The sequence below is a fragment of the Canis lupus genome, chromosome 7 (assembly GCF_003254725.2).
Source record: "Canis lupus dingo isolate Sandy chromosome 7, ASM325472v2, whole genome shotgun sequence".
NCBI classification, from domain to species: domain Eukaryota; kingdom Metazoa; phylum Chordata; class Mammalia; order Carnivora; family Canidae; genus Canis; species Canis lupus.
Genome location: NC_064249.1, coordinates 31,327,222 through 31,347,830, shown reverse-complemented (window position 1 = coordinate 31,347,830; position 20,609 = coordinate 31,327,222). Strand labels below are relative to the sequence as shown.

General features: G+C 41.2%; 1 protein-coding gene across 8 annotated transcripts in view; it reads right to left on the bottom strand.

Annotated features, from left to right (window-relative positions):
• Positions 1–17,849, bottom strand: part of FMN2 (formin 2) — a 370,601-nt gene extending 352,752 nt beyond the window's left edge. For 2 of the 8 annotated variants that reach the window (XM_049112363.1, XM_049112362.1), the window contains exon 1: positions 15,975–17,814. In XM_049112363.1, coding sequence (XP_048968320.1) covers positions 15,975–17,574 — 1,600 coding nt within the window. In that variant the 5' untranslated portion in view covers positions 17,575–17,814. Of the gene's footprint in view, positions 1–15,974 lie in introns of all 8 variants that reach the window. The other 6 variants (XM_049112364.1, XM_025430503.3, XR_007411942.1 and 3 more) reach the window with 5 other exon arrangements.
• Between the last annotated feature and the right edge of the window lie 2,760 nt (positions 17,850–20,609).

Sequence of the window (20,609 nt, the reverse complement as noted above, 5' to 3'; positions counted from 1 at the left end):
ATAAATAAAATTCTTTTAAAAAAAATTTCCTTTATCTCTAAACCCCCAAGATGCATGATGGCAATCATCTGCCAAGGACATGGCCCACCGATACACATCTGAAGGGTCTCATGACTCAGGTTTTATTAGACAGTAATAAGTGCACCTTTTCCCACCAATGGCTAGCCCCCTCAAGGTCCTGGAAACCTTTCTTCCAAAATTCCTTAGAGTACAGCTATCCTCAAACCTCTCCCAATGCCCAGGTATATAATCAGCCACCCCTCACGGGCCAGGGGCAGCAGCTCTTCCTGCCCCCGGGTCCTGTCCCCATGCTTTAATAAAACCATCATTTTGCACCAAAGACATCTCAAGAATCTTTCTTGGTCGTTGGCTCCGGACCTCACTTGTATTCCAAAACTTGATCAAGATCATGACCTGAGCTAAAACCAAGAGCCAGTCACCCCAGGTGCCTCATGATATTATGATTTATAAACAGAAATATGTATTTGTTTTTCACACAGTTTCTGGCCCCTAAGTCTCTTGGAATTTCCTAAGTGATAGAGCACTAAAGGCATCTTGGTATTCACAACAAACCCCTTTCAACCACAGCTGCATTTATGTTAATGACATGACATTTGGAAAGCACCTAAGGATGAGGACAGTTAGCCAGGGGGAAAACCTTGTGATTAGAGGGCTGGAACTTTTAGTTCTATTCTTGACCTCCAGGAGGGAAGAGTAGCTGGAGACCAAGTTCAATCACCAAAGGCAATGATTTAATCAATCAAACCTATATAATGAAGCCTCCTTAAAAACCTCCTAAAAACTCAAGGACTGTGTTAGAAGCACTTCCTGGTTGGTGAACACATAGAGATTTGGGGAGAAAGGCATGCTAAGAGAAAATGAGAGTTCCACAGCTTCCCCATACCTTGCCCTATGTATCTCTTTCATCTGGCTGTTCCTGAGTCATATTCTTTTATAATAAACTTTTATATTAAAGTTATATCCTTTTATGGTAATCTAGTAAGTAAAATGTTTCTCTGAGTTCTGTAAGATGCTCTAGCAAACTAATTGAACTCAAGGAGAGAGCTGTTGGAACATATAACTGGTCAGTCAGAAGCCCAGGTCTGGAATTTTGGTTGGCAAGTGATGAGGGGGCAATCTGGTAGTACACTATCTCCAGGTAGATAATGTCAAAATTAAGTTGAATTATAAAACACCTAGCTGGAGTCATAAAGAACTGCTTAGTGCTGTGGAGGGAAAAACCCACACATCAGAGTTGGATAAGAATCTTAACTATAGGGCGGCCCGGGTGGCTCAGCGGTTTAGCGCCACCTTCAGCCCAGGGCCTGATCCTGGAGACCCAGGATCGAGTCCCGCTTCAGGATCCCTACATGGAGCCTGCTTCTCCTCCTTCTGCCTGTGTCTCTGCCTCTCTCTCTCTCTTTCTCTCTCTCTCATGAATAAATAAATAAAATCTTTAAAAAAAAAAAAAAAAGAATCTTAACTATAGGGACTCCTGGGTGGCTCAGTGGTTGAGCATCTGCCTTTGGCTCAGGGCGTGATCCCAGAGTCCCGGGATCCAGTCCCACATGGGGCTCCCTGCATAGAGCCTGCTTCTCCCTTTGCCCATGTCTCTGCCTCTCTTGTGTCTCTCACAAATAAATGAATAAGATCTTTAAAAATAATAATAATAATAATCTTAACTCTAAACCTTAGATATTACTAACCTTTAATTTTAAAAAATATGTATAAGGGAAATCATACCATACAACTGAAAGACAGTGAAAAGATGTCTTTATCCCCAATAGAAACTAGAAATAATACAAAAGTAAGATACCACGACCCTTAACAATAAAACATATGAAGCATTCAGAAACTAGCTCATCAAAGAAAACACAAATCCTCTGTAGAGAAAAGGTCCAAACTCTAGTAAAAGAACATAAATAATCTAAATAAATGAAGATGCCTTTCAGTCATGGGTGATATTACAGAAGCAACAATAATCCTTAATTTAAACTATAAACTTAATAAAATATCAATCAAACACCATTAGGACTTTTTAAGAAACTCCACACTTATGGAAGACAACAGGTCCATCAACTTTGAAAAAGGAGGACACTTCCAGGAATTATACACATTGCAAAGCCACACTTTAAGAACTATATAGTACCAAGGATGCCTGGGTGGCTCAGCAGTTGAGCATCTGCCTTCAGCTCAGGATGTGATCCTGGAGTCCTAAGATAGAGTCCTACATCAGGCTCCCTGCATGGAGCCTGCTTCTCCTTCTGCCTATGTCTCTGGCTCTCTCTCTCTCTCTCACTCTGTCTCTCTCTTTCTGTGCTTTGCATGAATAAACAAATAAAATCTAAAAAAAAGGGATCCCTGGGTGGCGCAGCAGTTTAGCGCCTGCCTTTGGCCCAGGGCGTGATCCTGGAGACCCGGGATCGAATCCCACGTCGGGCTCCCGGTGCATGGAGCCTGCTTCTCCCTCTGCCTGTGTCTCTGACTCTCTCTCTCTCTCTCTGTGTGACTATCATAAATAAATAAAAAATAAAAAAAAAATCTAAAAAAAAAAAGAAAAGAAAAGAACTGTATAGTACTGAATGAAGATAGAAAATCAAACATAAAAGGAATAGACCTCAGAAACAAACTTACCTATATACGAGAATCACATGAAGGTAGTATGAAAAATCACTGAGTAAAAACTATACAGGGGATGATGTTGAGAAGAATAAAACTGAATCCCTACATTAATCACATCATACACTGGATACTAGATAAATTGAAAGCTTAAATGTAAAGGGTGAAATATATAATACCTAAATATATAAATATATATAATAAATATATATAATACGTAAAACTGATTGTATATGCTAAGATTCCAATGATTACATACAACTGAATCCACTCCAAATAGTTTAAATAGTAAGAAGAATTTCTTACTGTACAGAATCTTGAAAGGGTTGAAGGAAAAGATTCTACAATCTTTTTAGAACTACTCACTGATGAAGTTTTGGAATATAGGTAAGGTCCAGAGCCATTGACCAAGAAAGAATTCTTGAGACGTCTTTGATGCAAAATGGCGATTTTATTAAAGCACAGAGACAGGGGACACTTGGGTGGCTCAGCAGCTGAGTGTCTGCCTTTGGCTCAGGACGTGATCCTGGAGACCCAGGATCGATTTCCACACCAGGCTCCCTGTATGGAGCCTGCTTCTCCCTCTGCCTGTGTCTCTGCCTCTCTCTCCAACTCTCATGAATAAATAAATAAAATCTTTTAAAAATAAATAAATAAAGCACAAAAACAGGACATGTGGGCAGGAAGTGCTGTTGCCTAGAGTTTGTGAGAAGTAGCTGATTATATACCTGGGAGTTGGGGGAAGTAAGGAAAAGGAAGATTTCAAAAGGATTTTCAAATGCTAAGGAGAACCTACAAGATATTGGAGGCATTGCCATTGTCAAGTTAAAGACTGTTTTTCCCTCTAGCAAAGCATTAACATTAAGAGGACTAGGGCAGCCCCGGTGGCTCAGTGGTTCAGGCCACCTTCAGCCCAGGGCCTGATCCTGGAGACCCGGGATCCAGTCCCATATCAGGCTCCCTGCATGGAGCCTTCTTCTCCCTCTGCCTGTGTCTCTGCCTGCCTCTCTCTCTCTCTCTCATGAATAAATAAAATCTTAAAAAAAAAAAAAATTAAGAGGACTAGAAGCTTCCTGAGGAATGCCACACGTATCCCACTCTAAGTCGGGTTGTTTGTGAGATATCAGCTGTGCTTTGTCCTCAGCTAGCCCTGTTCCTCCATCACTCACCAAGACACAATTTAAAACCAGGCCACCAAGAAAGTGGCTGTCTCTTCTCTGATCTAAAGTCCTGGGTTCTACAGCACACTCCCACTGACTGCTAGAATTATGAAATCCCATGGCTGGATGTTACATCTGCTGTCAGCCCCATAACTGGGCTCCCCCAGCACACAAAGGGGCACCTGAGTGGTGCAGTGGGTTAAATGAGGGACTCTTAGTTTTGACTCAAGTTGAGGTCAAGCCTGGTAATGGGTCTCCTTGCTCACCCAGGAGTCAACACTCTCTCTCCCTCTGCCCCTTCCTAATCTCTCTCTCAAGTAAATAAGTAAATCTTTAAAAATAAAAAATAAAGAAGAGAAAGAAGTCCAAATCAGAGTGTTTGTATAAACTAAAGATATACAGAAATATTACATACTTTACAAAAATACATACAATTCCAAGGATATCAGTCAAACATCAAAAGCAGTTCCCTATGCCCATTGAAAGAACAGAAGAGGAAATGAACATACAGCTATTCCCTGCTTTTTGAAAAGTAGCAAAACACCAGTTTGTTTTTGCAAAAGATCCATGTTAGTACTTGTTTACAGTAACCAAAAGAAATCCAAAAAGGACTTTCGCTTTCTTGAAAAAAGGCAAAAAGCAAAAATAGCATTCAGCATTTGTTTTCAAGCCATCTTTACACCCCACACAAGAGTGGTACCCCCCACCCCAGTGCCTTCCCCAGGAACTACACTTAGCATGTCAGCATCATGCCACCAGAGCTTTGACCAGTGTCTGTGGGCATCTGTTCTGTACCTTGATTTATTTTGTGTAGCCAATAGCAAGATGCATCCTAAGATATCAGAAAAAGTCTCAGAGAGGGTTTTTTTTTTTTTCTTGAGTCTGGGACCCTTCAAAATTTTTCCCATATAAGTTAATGGTAATTATTTCTTTGTTTTATACCATTTCAGCTTACAAAAGTTTTCATAGGAATGCTGTACTTTTGGATCATGAAGGAAACTCCATACAGGGAATAAATAACAGACAAAATGAAGAGTCTTGTTGCATGGACTAATGATGGGGTATGCCATATACTGAGGGATACGAATAAATGTATTTTATCCTGCAGATCAGAAACAGTGTCATTAATACTTAAAACTACTAGAGAGAACATGAGATATCTGAAGAACTGAAGTATTCAAGACAGGATGAGACAGACAGACACTGCGCAACAAGAAGGGGATAAAACCACAGAGCATTAGAATATTAAGACATATACAGTAAAGATTTTAAACTTTAGCCTCAGGGCAGTAGGGAATCATTGAAAAGTTTCTAAACTGCAATCACCACCTCATCTTAGCTCATCTTTATATTTGTTATTAGTTTACTCTCTTGCCTTGTAGAGATTTTTTTCCTAAAGATTTTTATTTATTTATTCATGAGAGACATAAGAAAGAGGCAGAGGGAGAAGCAGGCTCCCTAAAAGAAGTCTGATGCGGGACTCATCCCAGGACCCCAGGATCACACCCTGAGCCAAAGGCAGATGCTCACCACTGAGCCACCCAGGCATCCCGCCTTATAGAAAATAATCAAAGAGCCAGAGCCATGATACTAAGTGGGATGTGCCTGATACCCAGGAGAGAGATAGGAGCTACAGACTGGTAACTTTGGTTGGTAATAAAACCAAGAAGGTACATACAAAGGAAACTGGTAGCTCAACCTTGGGGTTGGGCTAAAGCTACCTAAATCTACATGCCCAGCTTTTACAAGGCAGATGGTACTGAAAATGATCTGTGAAGTTAGAATCAAATAAGCCTCCTTACAGAAATAATCCAAATCAGAGATAAAAGTCATCTGTTAAAGGATGACTTTTTCACTTATATCACATGTTTGGCCCAGACAACTGTCTCGCTACAGAAATCACTGCAGTTCTTATACAACCTTATATGCTAGATCCAACAGCGTCAACACAATGTTGGATTTTTCTAAAATTAGAAGAGACAGATCAAACCCTATATCCTGAAATAAACTACCAGGATACTATCCAAACATTTAACACTCTTAAAGCCATTTAACCAAAATAGCACTATAAGGACAGTAAGATATAATTGTCTTGCAGAACATCTTGGGTAGCTGCAAAACATAACACCTCCCATAAAGAATTTACATACCTTATGTCTCCAAAGGGAAAGTATTAGTCTACAGATTTAAAAGAGGGTGGGAAATAAATAAATAAATAAATAAATAAAAAATAAAAGAGGGTGGAGTGAAAGAGGAAGGGCCAGTGATCTCCAAAAGATTATCTCTATAGTTATCCCATTGTTTTCATTCATCTTTTGAAAGATAAGACTTATATGTTAATAATGAAGAGAATCATTGTTTACATAACTTTCCACAGAGTATTCAAATGAATTCATTTGTGATGCTGAAATAGTTCTCTTCTAGTCTATTTGCTTCTTAATGGGCTTAAACAAGCTGTACTTTTTTAAGGACAATAAAACCAAACAAACAAAACAAAAGTAAAAATCCTAGGAGTTCTCAATACCTTTTAGCCTCAGTCTCTAAGAAAGTTTAAGTCAATGAAAAATTCTACATGGAACATCATGGATTAACAAAAATTTTGAGTAAGCATATAGGACAGAAGGGAAACTTGAAAACATACAAAAACCAATGTAGTTGAATCTTGAGCAGCAATCGTTTGAACTGCATGGGTGGATTTTTTTATATACAAATAGAATACAGTACTGTAAATGTATTTTAATTTCCTTATTTTTTTTAAGATTTTATTTATTTATTTGAGAGAGCATGCACACAGGAGCAGGGTGGGGAGGGGCAGAAGGAGAGAAGGAGGGAAGGAGAAGCAGGGAGCCAATATGGGGCTCAATCCCAGGACACCAAGATCATGACCTGAGTTTAAGGCAAATGCTCAACACACTGAGCCACTCAGGTGCCTCAACTTCCTTATCATTTTTTTTAATAACATTTTCTTTTTCCTAGCTTACCATATTATAAGAAATGTAGTAAATAATACATATAACATACAAAATATGTTTTAGTAGACTGTTATTGGTAAGTCATATGGTCAACAGTAGGCTATTAGTATTTAGGTTCTGGGGGAGTCAAAAATTATACATGGATTTTTGACTGCAGGGGTGGGGGTTGGCACCCCTAATCCCTGTGTTGTTCAGGGGTCAAATGAATGTGAAAGTACAATGAAATAAGAGAATTAATAGTACTATTTTTCTTGAGCAGTTTAAACTAAAAGAAAAATGCAAAGCCAATTATCCATCCAAAAATAGGAGATGACTTATATTGTAGACAATAAGTACAAAAAGGACTTTCTCAATATGTTTGGTGTCAATATTAGAAAGATTCCATATACTTCTACTCATTATACTACTGGCATCATACATTGTACAACACAATTTTCCTTTTCATAAAACATGTCAACCACTCACCACACATAGTCACTACCAGGAGTGTCCAAAAACACCAGATCCTCAATATGCATTAGGTAATGGCAGTCCAACCAATCCAAATCTCCTGTAGTATCAATCAACAATTGGTCATAACTAGCAAGATCAAAACATCATTGCTCTCACCATCACTTACTACCAATATCCAAAGTATCTTTATCCCACAGTATAAATGGATCCCTCAGCACAGGGATTTTCTTCAGCTCTAACAATAAAGAAAAATTAAACATGCAGAGTATCGCCATTAAGAGAAAAGGTAATTGCTGAACTGTCACATCTATAGAACTCAAAGTTGGAGGACTGGACGAAGAATCTTTCATTTTTGTACCTAGGAAACCAGGGTACCAAGAAGAGGTAAGAAATTATTGCCTCAGGTCTTCCAGGAAATCATTGAGATACTTTAAAAGGGAGGCAGATTGAAAGACTTCTCAGCCCGCACTACTGCCATTAGCAGTGCTAGGAACTTACTGATAAACATCATTTTCCCTTCCTGTGTATGCAAAGCAACAAATTAAATGACACAAAATTGATTTCCATACATATATTACACTATATTACAACAAAGAACTCTTCTGCTTGAAGTATAAAAAAGAGATGTAACTGAGTAGTGTTTAAGCACCATTTTAAAACACCAATACAGGGGACACTGGGTAGCTCAGTGGTTAAGCATCTACCTTCGGTGTCCAGGGATCAAGTCCCCCATGGGGCTCCCCAAGGGGAGCCTGCTTCTCCCTCTACCTATGTCTTTGCCTTTTTCTCTCTGTGCCTTTCATGAATAAATAAATTAAATATGTAAAAAAAACATCAATATAGGGTTAATTTTTTTCAAAAAATCATCCCCTTCCCCCTGAAAATCAAAGGACAATATTCAGGCCATGATGGCTCTGGTATAACAGAAAATACAGCTTCAAGTGGGTCCAGGATATGCAGGAACTGACCAGATCACAGAAGAGTCATAGCTATTTTCCTATCCAATCAACATCTCCCAAGACATTCTTGGAAAAGAGGAAGACATACATGTTTCCCTCTCTCTCATCCGCAGAGGAACAGGTGTCAAAGAGTAACAATTCTCCAGCAAGGTTAGAGTCCTCTTACAGCATCCAATAACTGTCATTATTTGCTCATATAACACCGATGTGATAACACCTTGCTTTACTAAATAGCATTTCAAATTGATTAGAAGTCATATTTGTCATATATTTATATTTCTAATATAAAAAAGCCTGGGAAAGTTTTCAGTAACTAAATTCTATCCAATAACTATCAAGCTACAGGCAGTACTTATTTGTTTCTTCCTAATGGTCCCTTAATGCTAAATTTCATTAACATCAGGTTATTACTTATAATGCATAAGCAGGAATAAATACAGTAATAAAAGTTTCTCTATTTCCTTCTTTCATTACCAATAAAATTTATAATTGGAAGCTCAATTACTGCATTACCATTGCTATTTTAAAATCAACCAACAAATTTGGGAATAGATGTTCTCTCAAAACAAGTTCTATCAAAATATCATTCTACTTTCATCAGATTCAATCACAACTCAATGAAAATAATTAATTTCAACTAATCAAAAATGTTAATAATTTTCCAGCCTGAATTCAATAGGAAGTTACCAATAAGAAGCCTAGATACCCAACTTGCCTGTTTTTTAAAAAATGGCAGGACTGCCTGGGTGGCTCAGTTGGCTGAGCATCAGACTCGATTTCAGCTCAGGTCATGAAATGAAGGCCTGCATCTGGCTTCACGTTCAGGGGAGAATACATTTGAGATTCCCTCTCCCTCTGTTCCTCCCCCTACTCGCGCTCACTATAAATAAATAAAGTGTTTAAAAAATAAGTAAAAATTTTCATTAAAGTGGCAAAGAATTATTCATGAAGACCTCTTTTTCTTTAAGATTTTTATTAATTCAGGGGACCCCTGGGTGGCTCAGCAGTTTGGCGACTGCCTTCGGCCCAGGGCGCGATCCTGGAGTCTCGGGATCGAGTCCCACGTCGGGCTCCCGGTGTGGAGCCTGCTTCTCCCTCCGCCTGTGTCTCTGCCTCTCTCTCTCTATGTCTATCATAAATAAATAAGTCTTTTAAAAAAAAGATATTTATTAATTCATGAAATACACAGAGAGGCAGAGACACAGGCGGAGGGAGAAGCAGGCTCCATACCGAGAGTCCGACATGGGACTCGGTCCCGGGTCTCCAGGATCAGGCCCTGGGCTGAAGGTGGCGCTAAACCGCTGAGCCACCGGGGCGGCCCCACATGAAGACCTCTTTATCCCACAGTATAAATGGAGTCCATTTATGCTAAGTGTCCATCACATTCACTGGCACACAGCAGCACAAAAAAGATATTGGTGGATGTATTGATAGAAGATTAAATGATGGACAGAATCAGATGAGTATACGAGGAGGAAGGAAGAGCAGAAACAGGTAAGAAAAAAGACAAGGAATCCCTAAACCCAAGAAGTATACATAATATGATGCAGACAGTAAGTGTAGAGATACTGAAGTAAATGACACCAGTTAGAGGTCATCGGTAAAGACATTAAAAAATGAAAATGGAAATTTAATTAGCCCTTTCAGATGCTAAATCAAGAGAGAAAATAGTATGGTCCAAGAGGGTAAAAACTTCAAGATAAAGGCCCAAGTCAGGAAAATGTAATGCACATTCATAGGAGGGTAAGCAGATTAACTTGTCTAAAGCTGAGTGCTTACGAAGGAAACTGTGGGAGGTTAAGGCTGCAAAGTCAGGCATTGCAGCCAGATGCTATGCAGAACATAAATACTGAGGATGTCTGCCTGCTACCTCCTCTTCCCCAACCCTCCTTTAAAAATTAGCACCTGCACCTAATCACACAGCCACACCTCCATCATATGCTTTCCTTATCCAAACCCTGAAGGAAACCAACAATCATAGAAAATGCTAAAAGAAAAAAAAATGATGCATAAATGATTGGGGGGAAAATAGTGATTAGGTATATTAATCAAACTTCTGTATACAATTCCAGAGTTGTTTTGTTTTGTTTTAACCAATTTGGTTTTGGACCATTTTGAGCAATGAAGTTTATTAATACAATAAACTAAGAGAGGAAAGCAAATAGCATCAATTGTGGGCCTCCTACATACCAGGAAGAGTTGTGGTGGCTTCATATATACTATTTCATTTAATCTTAACATTATCATTTTGAAATTACTCCTCTACCTTCATATATGTAAGAAAAAATTACTTGAGAGTCACTTAAAAAAGCTAAGATACAAACTAATCTAGAATAATAGTTGAATAATTGCTGTACCATCACCTGACTGTATATATATTCAGAGCCTTTTTAATAGAATCAGAAGGAAACACAGCTCTAAAAGCACCTGTCGAATTTCAAATACACATGGCTTACATCCACATACTTAAATGCACTTAAAAGTAGGCCAGTCCTCAGCTCATAAAGTAGTCATGAAAATTCACCACTGGGGTGCTTGACTTCAATCCAAACCACAGTCTTAAAAAAACATCATGAGGAAAGGATATTTCAGACCAAACTAAAATGATTTAAGAACAGTGCTTCCAGTCCCAGCTTTTGTTACCAAAATCTATTCTGATATGTGGAACCCAGTAAATCAAGATAAAGGAAAAAGGACAGTATTCATATAATCAATCCCCTCTCCTGTTATATAGTAAGACAGATGCATTATATATACACATCAGACATGATTCTGACTTCATGTATTGGACATGAAGGACATCGATACTCTGTCAGATGCTAGAAATAAGACAGCAACTGGCCTTAACAAATTCAGAAGTTTAATAATTTAACAAGCTATATAAGAAAACCTGTACTGTACTCCTATAGTGGGCCCCTCTCTATGGATATAAAAATCAAGATAACCTTTAGAAAAGCCAAAATGAGAGTCATACAATCCAAATGCTAATGTGCAACCCATTTACTAATTAGCTAGTCATTTAAAAGCTCAATGATAACCTCGATTTTATTTTATACACATGAACAACAGATTTGCTTATCTAAGTACATATCCTAGAGGAGGTTTTTACTGGCTTAAAGTCCTTAGGCAAGTTACTTCACTTGTCAGAACCTTGTTTAGCTCACTGGGAAAATGGAAATAAATAGCTATACTTCAAGACTGTTCTAAGGATTACAGATAATTATATAATGCACCACACAGTGGCATTTAGTAGAAGTGCAATAAATATAACCTTACATCATAATGAAAGGATTTGCCAACCAATAACAAATTGATCAGAAAAATCAAATTAGAATTATGGGGGGTGGAGAAGAGACAAAGACAGCTCTATGAATGAATAGCTGACAGAAAGGAAAGAGTCAAGAAACAAAGGTGCAAACAAAGGTGCAAAGAGTCAAGAAACAAAGTCAGGAAACAGCAGACTGGAGCCAGCACCCTGCATACCTCAACAGCGGTGGAGGGCATCCCCAATGTTTTCACAGCATGTAACAATGACCTGTCTGAAGAGGACATTAAGCCATTTAAAACAGATTAAACTTTGATTCCATGTGTTTAAAAAGACAGATAAGCACATAACTGATTTTGGAAAGATTCCCATCAAAAGTGATTTAGCATCACAAATTTAACATTTTACATGTCTAAACTTTAACTGCAAAAATCTATTAACAAGCTTCTGCTAGATTTACTGTGCAAAGGAACCTCTCAAATTTCAGAAGCCTTTTTTCTACTCAACACTGAAAAAGATGTATGTCAAACAAATTAACTTTGGAAATATTTCAATGCAATGCCCTAAAACATCATCAACAAAACAAGATAAAGTTTTGGTCTCTGTCATCATTAAATGTTGTTATATCTACCAAACAAATAAAAACATGTGCCACGAAGATCTCTATCTGCCTGAATTTTCTCCCTACGTTTGGAAGACAGTAAAAAGAGAAAAACATCTGTTCCTTTCTGTAGAGTTGACAACCCTCATTCTATGGTTTAAAAATAAAAGACGTTTATGGAATCTTATAGATATAATGATCACCTGCTTCAAAGGCAGCTGGCAATTAATAGATCCAAAGACGTGCAAAAAAAAAAAAAAAAAAAAAAGGCCAAAAAACCCCAATTTCCCTAAGGAGAATGCCACTGTTTCCCAGGCCTTCAGTAATATCCAAGACACCCATTAAATTGTAGAGGATGGTAAAGAAGCAAATGTGATGCCAGATGACAAGAAAACAGGCAGCATGTGTCAATCTGGATTCACTCTACCACCACAAGAACAGTTTCCCTGAGAGCTGCTTGGAGAGAATCTGGTTCAGTCTGACCAACAATCACTCTACTTTCAGCCCAAGGAAGCCCAGATGTTCGGCAATTAAAGGGATTGACCTTATTAAAAACAGACAAACTAGAAAATCTTGTAGTCAAGATTTAAATTCTATATTTTTTGTAAACAGTTTTTACTTTATGTTGTCTTACAGTACCCAACATTCAAAAATGAGTAATAAGCAAGGACATTCAGACTTAAATCAGTAGACTCAGCTTCTATTTCTGGCTCTGCCTCAGAATGAATCACAGTGTGACCTTGAGAAAGTTATTTCATCTCTTTACCTACCTGCATTTCCCCACCAGTTTCAAGACTGGGTTAAACTTGTCAATTTTTTTTTTTAAGAAAGTAAGTGGCTGAGATAAATATATGGAAATAGCTACACAAATATCTATGGATCACTGAGCAGCTATATTCAACCATCGAAAACAAAATCGGTGAGGTCCATATTAAAAGAACTAACTCTGCACTTTTGCCCAGCACAGTAAAAATCTCCCTGGAGAGGGCAACAGAACACAGATACTTACTGAACAGGACTCCTTTAAGAGTCTAAAATTTCAAATTAGGAAATACTCAGCAAATTAAAATACAATCCAAGTAGCGAGAGTTTTGTTTTTCTCTAAAGGAAAACAAATGTTCAACCTAAATACGGCCTATGATCTTCAGGACTCTGATCAATCTTCTTATGAAGTCCTCTTCCCTGACCCCTGCAAAGGAAATCAGTCCCTTTACCCTTGATGTCCCAGAAGACTGCGCGGCATGTCTCTATTGCTCTAGTGTACTCAGAAAGCCCTGGAGAGGCAGAACCATGATTTAATGAACTTTATATGTCCTGCCACTAACATATTATCCAGAATGTATGTGGGTATATCTATGTATATACATATATATATTTGTTAAATTAAATAAATGAATATATATCCAAACTCTAATGCTATTAGGAAGAGCAACCATTAATATTAAGAAATAATCATCTAAATCATGGTGATATTTTCATTTAAAAACATGTATTTAGGGCAGCCCGGGTGGCTCAGTGGTTTAGCACTGCCTTTGGCCCAAGGCATGATCCTGGAGACCTGGGATCGAGTCCCACATCGGGCTCCCTGCATGGAGCCTGCTTCTCCCTCTTCCTGTGTCTCTGCCTCTCTGTCTCTCTCTCTCTCTCTGTCTCTCATAAATGAATAAATAAAGAAAATCTTTAAAATATATATATATTTATAGCAGCGCCCAGGTGTCTCAATGGGTTGAGTGTCTGACTCTTGGTTTCAGTCAGGTCATGATCTCAGAGTCCTGGGATCCAGCTCCAAGTCCAGCTCTGCACTCAGCAGGGAGTCTACATGAGGTTCTCCCCCTCTGTCCCTACCTGAAACCCCTCCTGCACTCTCTCTCCGTCAAATGAATAAATCTTTAAAATATATATATACATATATATATTTGTAAATGAATGATTACTTAACTAAAGAGGAAACACATGATTTCTCACCAACATTAAATTCACAAAATTAACTCAAGAACTTTCCTATCTTCATCCTTCAAAAATGGTCTTCTAGAGATTTGGAGGGTTTTTTTTATTTTTTTTACAATTTATGTAAAAGGTATTAATTAGACAGTAAACATTACTTTTCATTTAACCTATACAATAAAGGGAAGAGATAAGTAAAAAAAAAAAAAAAAAAGAGAGAGAGAGAGTGAAAAGGAGCAATAAATAAATGAATGAAAGAAGGTTACTCTTAAGTATAAGAATCTATAAATGTAAAGTAAAAGGTAACCCATAGGTGAAAATTAAAATGTGGGGACGCCTGGCTGGCTCACTGGTTGAGTGCCTGCCTTCAGCTCAGGTTGTGATCCCAGGGTCCTGGGATAGAGTCCCGCATCCAGATCTCTGTGGAGAACCTGCTTCTCTCTCTCCCTGTGTCTCTCTCATGAATAAATAAATAAAATCTTTTAAAAAAGAAGAATGTTTTATAGATAACCCATTTATTAAAGTAACAGAAGCTGTTAAGCTTTTCAAATTACATTTGAAATGTTTAATCATTCAAATACTTATCACAAACCTACCAGTAATTGCATAAACTTTCACTGTTTCCTACTCCTTAAATTCTTATAGTGAATATTTCCTTTAATAATTAAGAGTAGGGATCCCTGGGTGGCGCAGCGGTTTGGCGCCTGCCTTTGGCCCAGGGCGTGATCCTGGGGACCCGGGATCGAATCCCACATCGGGCTCCCGGTGCATGGAGCCTGCTTCTCCCTCTGCCTGTGTCTCTGTCTCTCTCTCTCTGTGACTATCATAAATAAATAAAAATTAAAAAAAAATTTAAAAAAAAAAAAAAAAAAAAAAAAAATAATTAAGAGTAGAGGGATGCTTGGATGGCTCAGGTCCTGATCCCGGGATTCGGGATCGAGTCCCGGCTTCGGGCTCCCTGCAAGGAGCCTGCTTATCCCTCTGCCTATGTCTCTGCCTCTGTCTCTCTCTTTCTGTGTCTCTCATAAATAAATAAATAAAATTTTTAATAATAATAATAATAATTAAGAGTAGAAGAGAACATGAAACAAACTGTCACTCTACCAGTGGGTACTTCAGGTAAGGCCTTGGGACATTTAAGCCTATAAAAATGGAGAAACTCATTATACTACTTGCTATTTACCACAGTAAGTAGGGATTCCTTAGCTAGGCTTTTATGGTGCCCATCAGAATCTATAACAAAAGCTAAAAAGAGGTACTAGTTGGATTACATGTTCCTTTGGTTTTCTCACCGTTACTATCTCCCACCTATATCTTGTTTTGATTGGACATAAAACCAAATGAAAATTATCCCTAATATTCTATTTCATTATGTATTAACTTTCTAATAGCATGTATCAGATTTGGTTGCATCAGCAAACAGGAGTGCCCCCTTCACTTCACTGAGTAGTCTCAGCGATTGCTGCAAAATAGAAACTGCATATTACATACATACACATACACATATATATTAGAGCAATGAGAGATCGCCTCATTGCTGAGGACAGTACTGGAATAAATTATTTATTTCTCCAATACTGACTCTTGTCAAAGAATCATTAACAATTTTGTGCTTTTTAGTGCTGTGGGGATAAGGACGGACAGAGGATGATGGTTTAGCTAACTATGCCAAAAAAAAAAAAAGAAGTTAATCTACTTGGTGACACCCTGGACATAGAGAACACCACATGTTTTGGAGAAACGGACAGAGGAGCCCTTTCTTGAGATGACTTAAGAGACACAACAAAGTTGTTCTCTTGAAGATTGTGTAAAAGAAAAGATAGAAAAAAAAAGTAGAGAAAAGAAAAAGAAATGAATTTTACTGAACTGGCGTGCAGGACTTTAGGATTGCCCTAAGAAGGCAGGACATGCAACCAGCTGGCCCAGGCTTCTCAGAGTGAGGACAGCAGGTGACAGGGGAAGGCTCTGATTGGCAGGCGACCCAGCGCAGGGCACACTCACCTGTGAACACGTTCTGGAAGCCATCCGCTGCCGCCTGTGCCCCAGACACCTTGGCTGCCTGCACGGGGGGCGCCGCACCGCCTCCCTCCGAGGCCGCCCCGCTTTCCAGCAGGTGCGCGGAGCCCCCCGCCGGGGGCGCGCGGCTGCCCAGCTCCTCGGTCCAGTCCGCGGAGCGGCTGAGGCCACAGGCGAGGCCGCCGTCAGCCCGGTGCTTCTTGGCTGGAGCGGCGGCCGACACCAGGGCAGCTCTGGGCCCGCGGCTCAGGGAGGACTCCAGCCGCCTCTTGATCCTGGGGCTCTGACTGGGGGACTGCGAGGGGGAGTGGTTGGGCGAGCTGAGCTGCCGGGTGGTGGTCTTGATGTAGCAGGGAGTGATGAGCGGGTAGGGCTTGAAGCAGCGGGCGCTGGGCGCGGGGCTGCTGGGGAGGGAGGCAGCCGCCAGGGCGCTAGGCCCGCTGCGCTCCCCCTCGGGCTCTGCCCCCAGCCTCGGGGGATCCTCTCCCACCGCCAGGCCCCAGGCCTCCCCTGGCGAGCCTCGAGGGGCATCCTCAAACGCATCCTCCTCGCCTTCCTCGTCGGTGTCCCCAGCCCCTGGGCCCGGGGCTCCGGCCGATTGCTCCCCTGCTGAGGACTCCGGGAACTGGAAGGCGGTGGAGGAGGGCGAGTCTGCGGCTCCGGGCTGGCCCACCGGCAGGCCAGGCACCGCCACGGCTCCGGGACTGCCGGGGGGCGGCGGCTGCTCGGGCACCTGGGGCTCCGTGACTAGGCTACCAGGCAGGTCAGAGAGCGCAGACGGAGCCTGCTCCGTGTCAGGACTGCAAGGGGCCTCCCCGGCTGCGCGGCTGGACCCCAGCAGGTACTGGTCCAGGCCCAAGAAGGCCCCGGGCTGGGGGGAGGCGGTTGTGGGAGGTGCTGCAGGCTCCTCGGGGCCCTGGAGCAGCAGCTGCTGCTGCTGCTGCTGCTGCTGCTGCTGCTGCTGCTGCTGCTGCTGGCGGATCGCCTGCTGGATGTCTGAGAGCAAATCCTCTTGCTCCGTGGCCGAATGAAAGCTATAGATGTCTGTGTCCGAGCCTGAACTGGTCCTTTGTCCATCCTGCACCCCCACGGCTGTTTCCAAATCCTCCAAGACCACCCTGCCCCCAACCCCAGCATCAGTGGGTCCATGGCCACTTGGGCGGGTTACCTCGAAAGGATCAGCACACTCGGTGTCCGACAGGCCCGTCTCGTCCGCGGAGAGGCTGAGGTCTGGGGTCTTGGTGACCAGGGAATGAGCGCTGTCCAGCTCCCCAGTCTGCAGGGCCTGGGAGTCCAGCACATCCTCGCGGGAGCCTCCAGTGCCTTTCCCCTTGGATAGGTTCTTTCTGATCCGCAGGTTGGAAAACACGGAGGCTCTGGATTCCGACTTGCCCTTCTTCTTGCCTGACTCCCCGCCGCCGCCGCCCCCTCCCCCCTTGCCGTGCTTGCCCAGCGCCTTCTTGCCCCCGCTCCCCTTCTTTGTGGCTTCCAGGTCTCTGGGCCCAACAGCATCCTCTGCGCTGCTTCCGCCTTCGTGCAAGGCATCACCTGCGCTCCTCTTCAGCTTGCCATCCTGGTTCCCCATGTTGTAATCCCACCGCTGAGCCGAGGCGCCTCCAGCACTCAGGCCATGCCAGCGCTGCTTGGCCCCCAGCCCGCAGAGGTGGAGGCACTGGGGCCAGCGAGGCGGCCAGGCGAGCCGCGGCGCGAGGAGGCCAACGCGCGCGGGGCCGGCCCTGCTCGCATCTGCCGCCTCTTCGCACAATGCGCGCCTGCCCCCGCGCCTGCCGTGGCTGCCGCTGCCGCCGGGAGCTAGTGGGGCTCGAACATGCTCAGTGCGGTGCTCAGAGCCAGCCAATGGCTGCGCAGAACACGGCCCGGGCCTGGCCCCCCAATGGCCGCCGCCAGCCCCTCCGCCCTCGCTGGGCTCCTCACCCAAGCGGGGCGCGAAAAATGTTTGCTCCAGCTCGGGGACTTTCATCTCCACCGTGCTAATCGAATGCATTGTCCCCGTGGAAAAAGTTCGTCAGCTGGAAGATGCACGAGGAACTCCAAAGCTCTGGGAGCTGCAGTGAAGAAAGTTACACACAAAAAAAGAGAATTTTAAATGGGGGAAAAACAAGCTACATTCCAGTTTTAGAGGTGCTGTGATATCGCGGCCACATGCACTACCCACCCTCCCCTCAACGTGCGTGCAGAAGCGTGGCCCTTCAAGAAATATTTGTTGAATGAATGGATTATTCTTTTCTTTAATAACTGATCTTCAACACTCAATCTGCTTGTGCATATGGTTTAGGAAAGATTACTACATACAGTGCTACTTTATGTTTGATGCAGACCTAGCATCTATCTGCGTGAGAGAACATTAGCCATATCAAAAGTTCATTTTTCAAACTTTTCTTGACAAAATGGCAAGGTGAGGGAATAAAAAAAAAAAATCCTAAGAGATTAGAGTTGATTAAAATGCTAATCTCCAAAATTCTACGTATTTACCATATAAATCAAATAGCATTTGTATTCCAAAAGGGTACATATACTATAATACCCAGGAGGTCAAACTCATCAATATTAAACATGCTTCTATTGTTGTTGCATATAAAAAGGAAAAAGACAAAAAAGGAAACACCCTTGGCACAAACACATGAAATCAGATGTTATGGTGTAAATCACTGCTTCCCAAGCAAACCCTTCAAGGCAAATTTTGTCCTTGCCTTATTATAAAAGTGTATAACAGTTTACTATAACAGAGTTTCTTAACATTCTGGCTCCTGTATTAATAGGAAAATATCCTTCATTGTAAATCTTGTCACTGTTACTTAGTAAATTTAGTTACCCATATTAAAAAAAAAAAAGTTTAAACATCACTGGTAAATAAAGAAGTTCCAAGAGATTAAAGCAGCATTAATCAATGATGTTACAAGTATTTGAGTTGCAAATTCATTGTTAAACACTTTGAAAATATATTGGAGTAGCTATCCAACATGTATTTTTAAATAAGCCCAAAGGAGGAAAAGACACTACATATTATATGATGCAATTTAAATGCAGCAAGCAAATGTTCTTTTGCATGTTGTGCACTGCACTTTAAACCTCTCTCCTAAAGTATTTTTATCTTTAAAAAAAAAAGTCCTACAAACCTTCCAATGTAAAAGTATTATGCAACAATAATTACCAGCCTTTTTCAAATTATGTTCTTAAATATAGATAATTTAAAGTCAGCCAGCCAGTCATTTTAGGTGTCTTTTTTGAGTAAATGGTTTGGAGAAGTCAACTTTAATAACTCTAGCAGAGTAACAACCCTGTCTCTTAACAGTTCTGGAGTGTTTGAAAAGCCTTTGTTTCCCCTCTTTCACAAGACTGCTCTCTTCTAGAATGTAGGCTCCTCAGAGGGAACAATTTGCCTAAGACCATTATAATTTTCTGCCTCTTTGAACACTGAGGTAGTATGGATTTTTATTTTTGCTTTTTCTTTAATAATAGATCTTTGACTCTGAACTATTTGGAGGTCTTTGGGGGGTTTTGTTTTTTTGTTTACTGTTTACTTCTGTGATATATTTAAGTTCCAGAGATTTAAAAAGGGGGTGGGGGGAGAGAAGAAGGTAAGGAGGAGGGAGGACAGGAGAGAAGAAAAGGAGAGTGAAGACTGCTGATGCTTTCACATCCTTTATTTGTTTGTTTGTTTGTTTATTTATTTATTTATTTATTTATTTATTTATTTATTTATTTATTTATTTATGATAGTTACACAGAGAGAGAGAGGCAGAGACACAGGTAGAGGGAGAAGCAGGCTCCATGCACCGGGAGCCCGACGTGGGACTCCATCCCGGGTCTCCAGGGTCAGGTCCTGGGTCAAAGGGCGCTAAACTGCTGAGCCACCCAGGGATCCCCTGTATGTTTGAAATTTTTTACACTAAAATGTGGTATAAGAAAGTGGGTTGTAAGAATGTGTGAATTTCCCAGCTTCTCTTAAATTAAAATCATATAATGGGTTTTTTAAATAATTTATTTATTTATGGGAGACAGAGAGACTGAGAGAGAGAGGCAGAGACAGAGGCAGAGGGAGAAGCAGGCTCCCTGCAGGGAGCCCAATGTGGGAATCGATCCTGGGATGGCAGGATCACGCCTTGAGCCTAAGGCAGATGCTCAACGGCTGAGCTACCTAGGTGTCCCATAAAATCATATAATGGTTTTTTTTTTGTTTTGTTTTGTTTTTTTAAGTATTTTTTTAAATTTATTTATTTATGATAGTCACAGAGAGAGAGAGAGAGAGAGAGAGAGAGAGGCAGAGACACAAGCAGGCTCCATGCACCAGGAGCCTGATGTGGGACTCGATCCCGGGTCTCCAGAATGGCACGCTGGGCCAAAGGCAGGCGCCAAACTGCTGCGCCACCCAGGGATCCCCCCTCATATAATGGTTAATAGCACTCAATAAACAACAAATGAATAAGCAAACTCTCCTTTCTTCACTTTTACCTATCTGTCTGAATTATATGTCATTTTTCTCTCTTCATTCAGCTCTCCCACTCCTCCATCACTCTCTCAATTCAGTATCTCTCAATACTAAAATGTTTTCATACATGTGTTTTTAGTTTTCTCTCCACTTCATCTTGGTGGAATGTT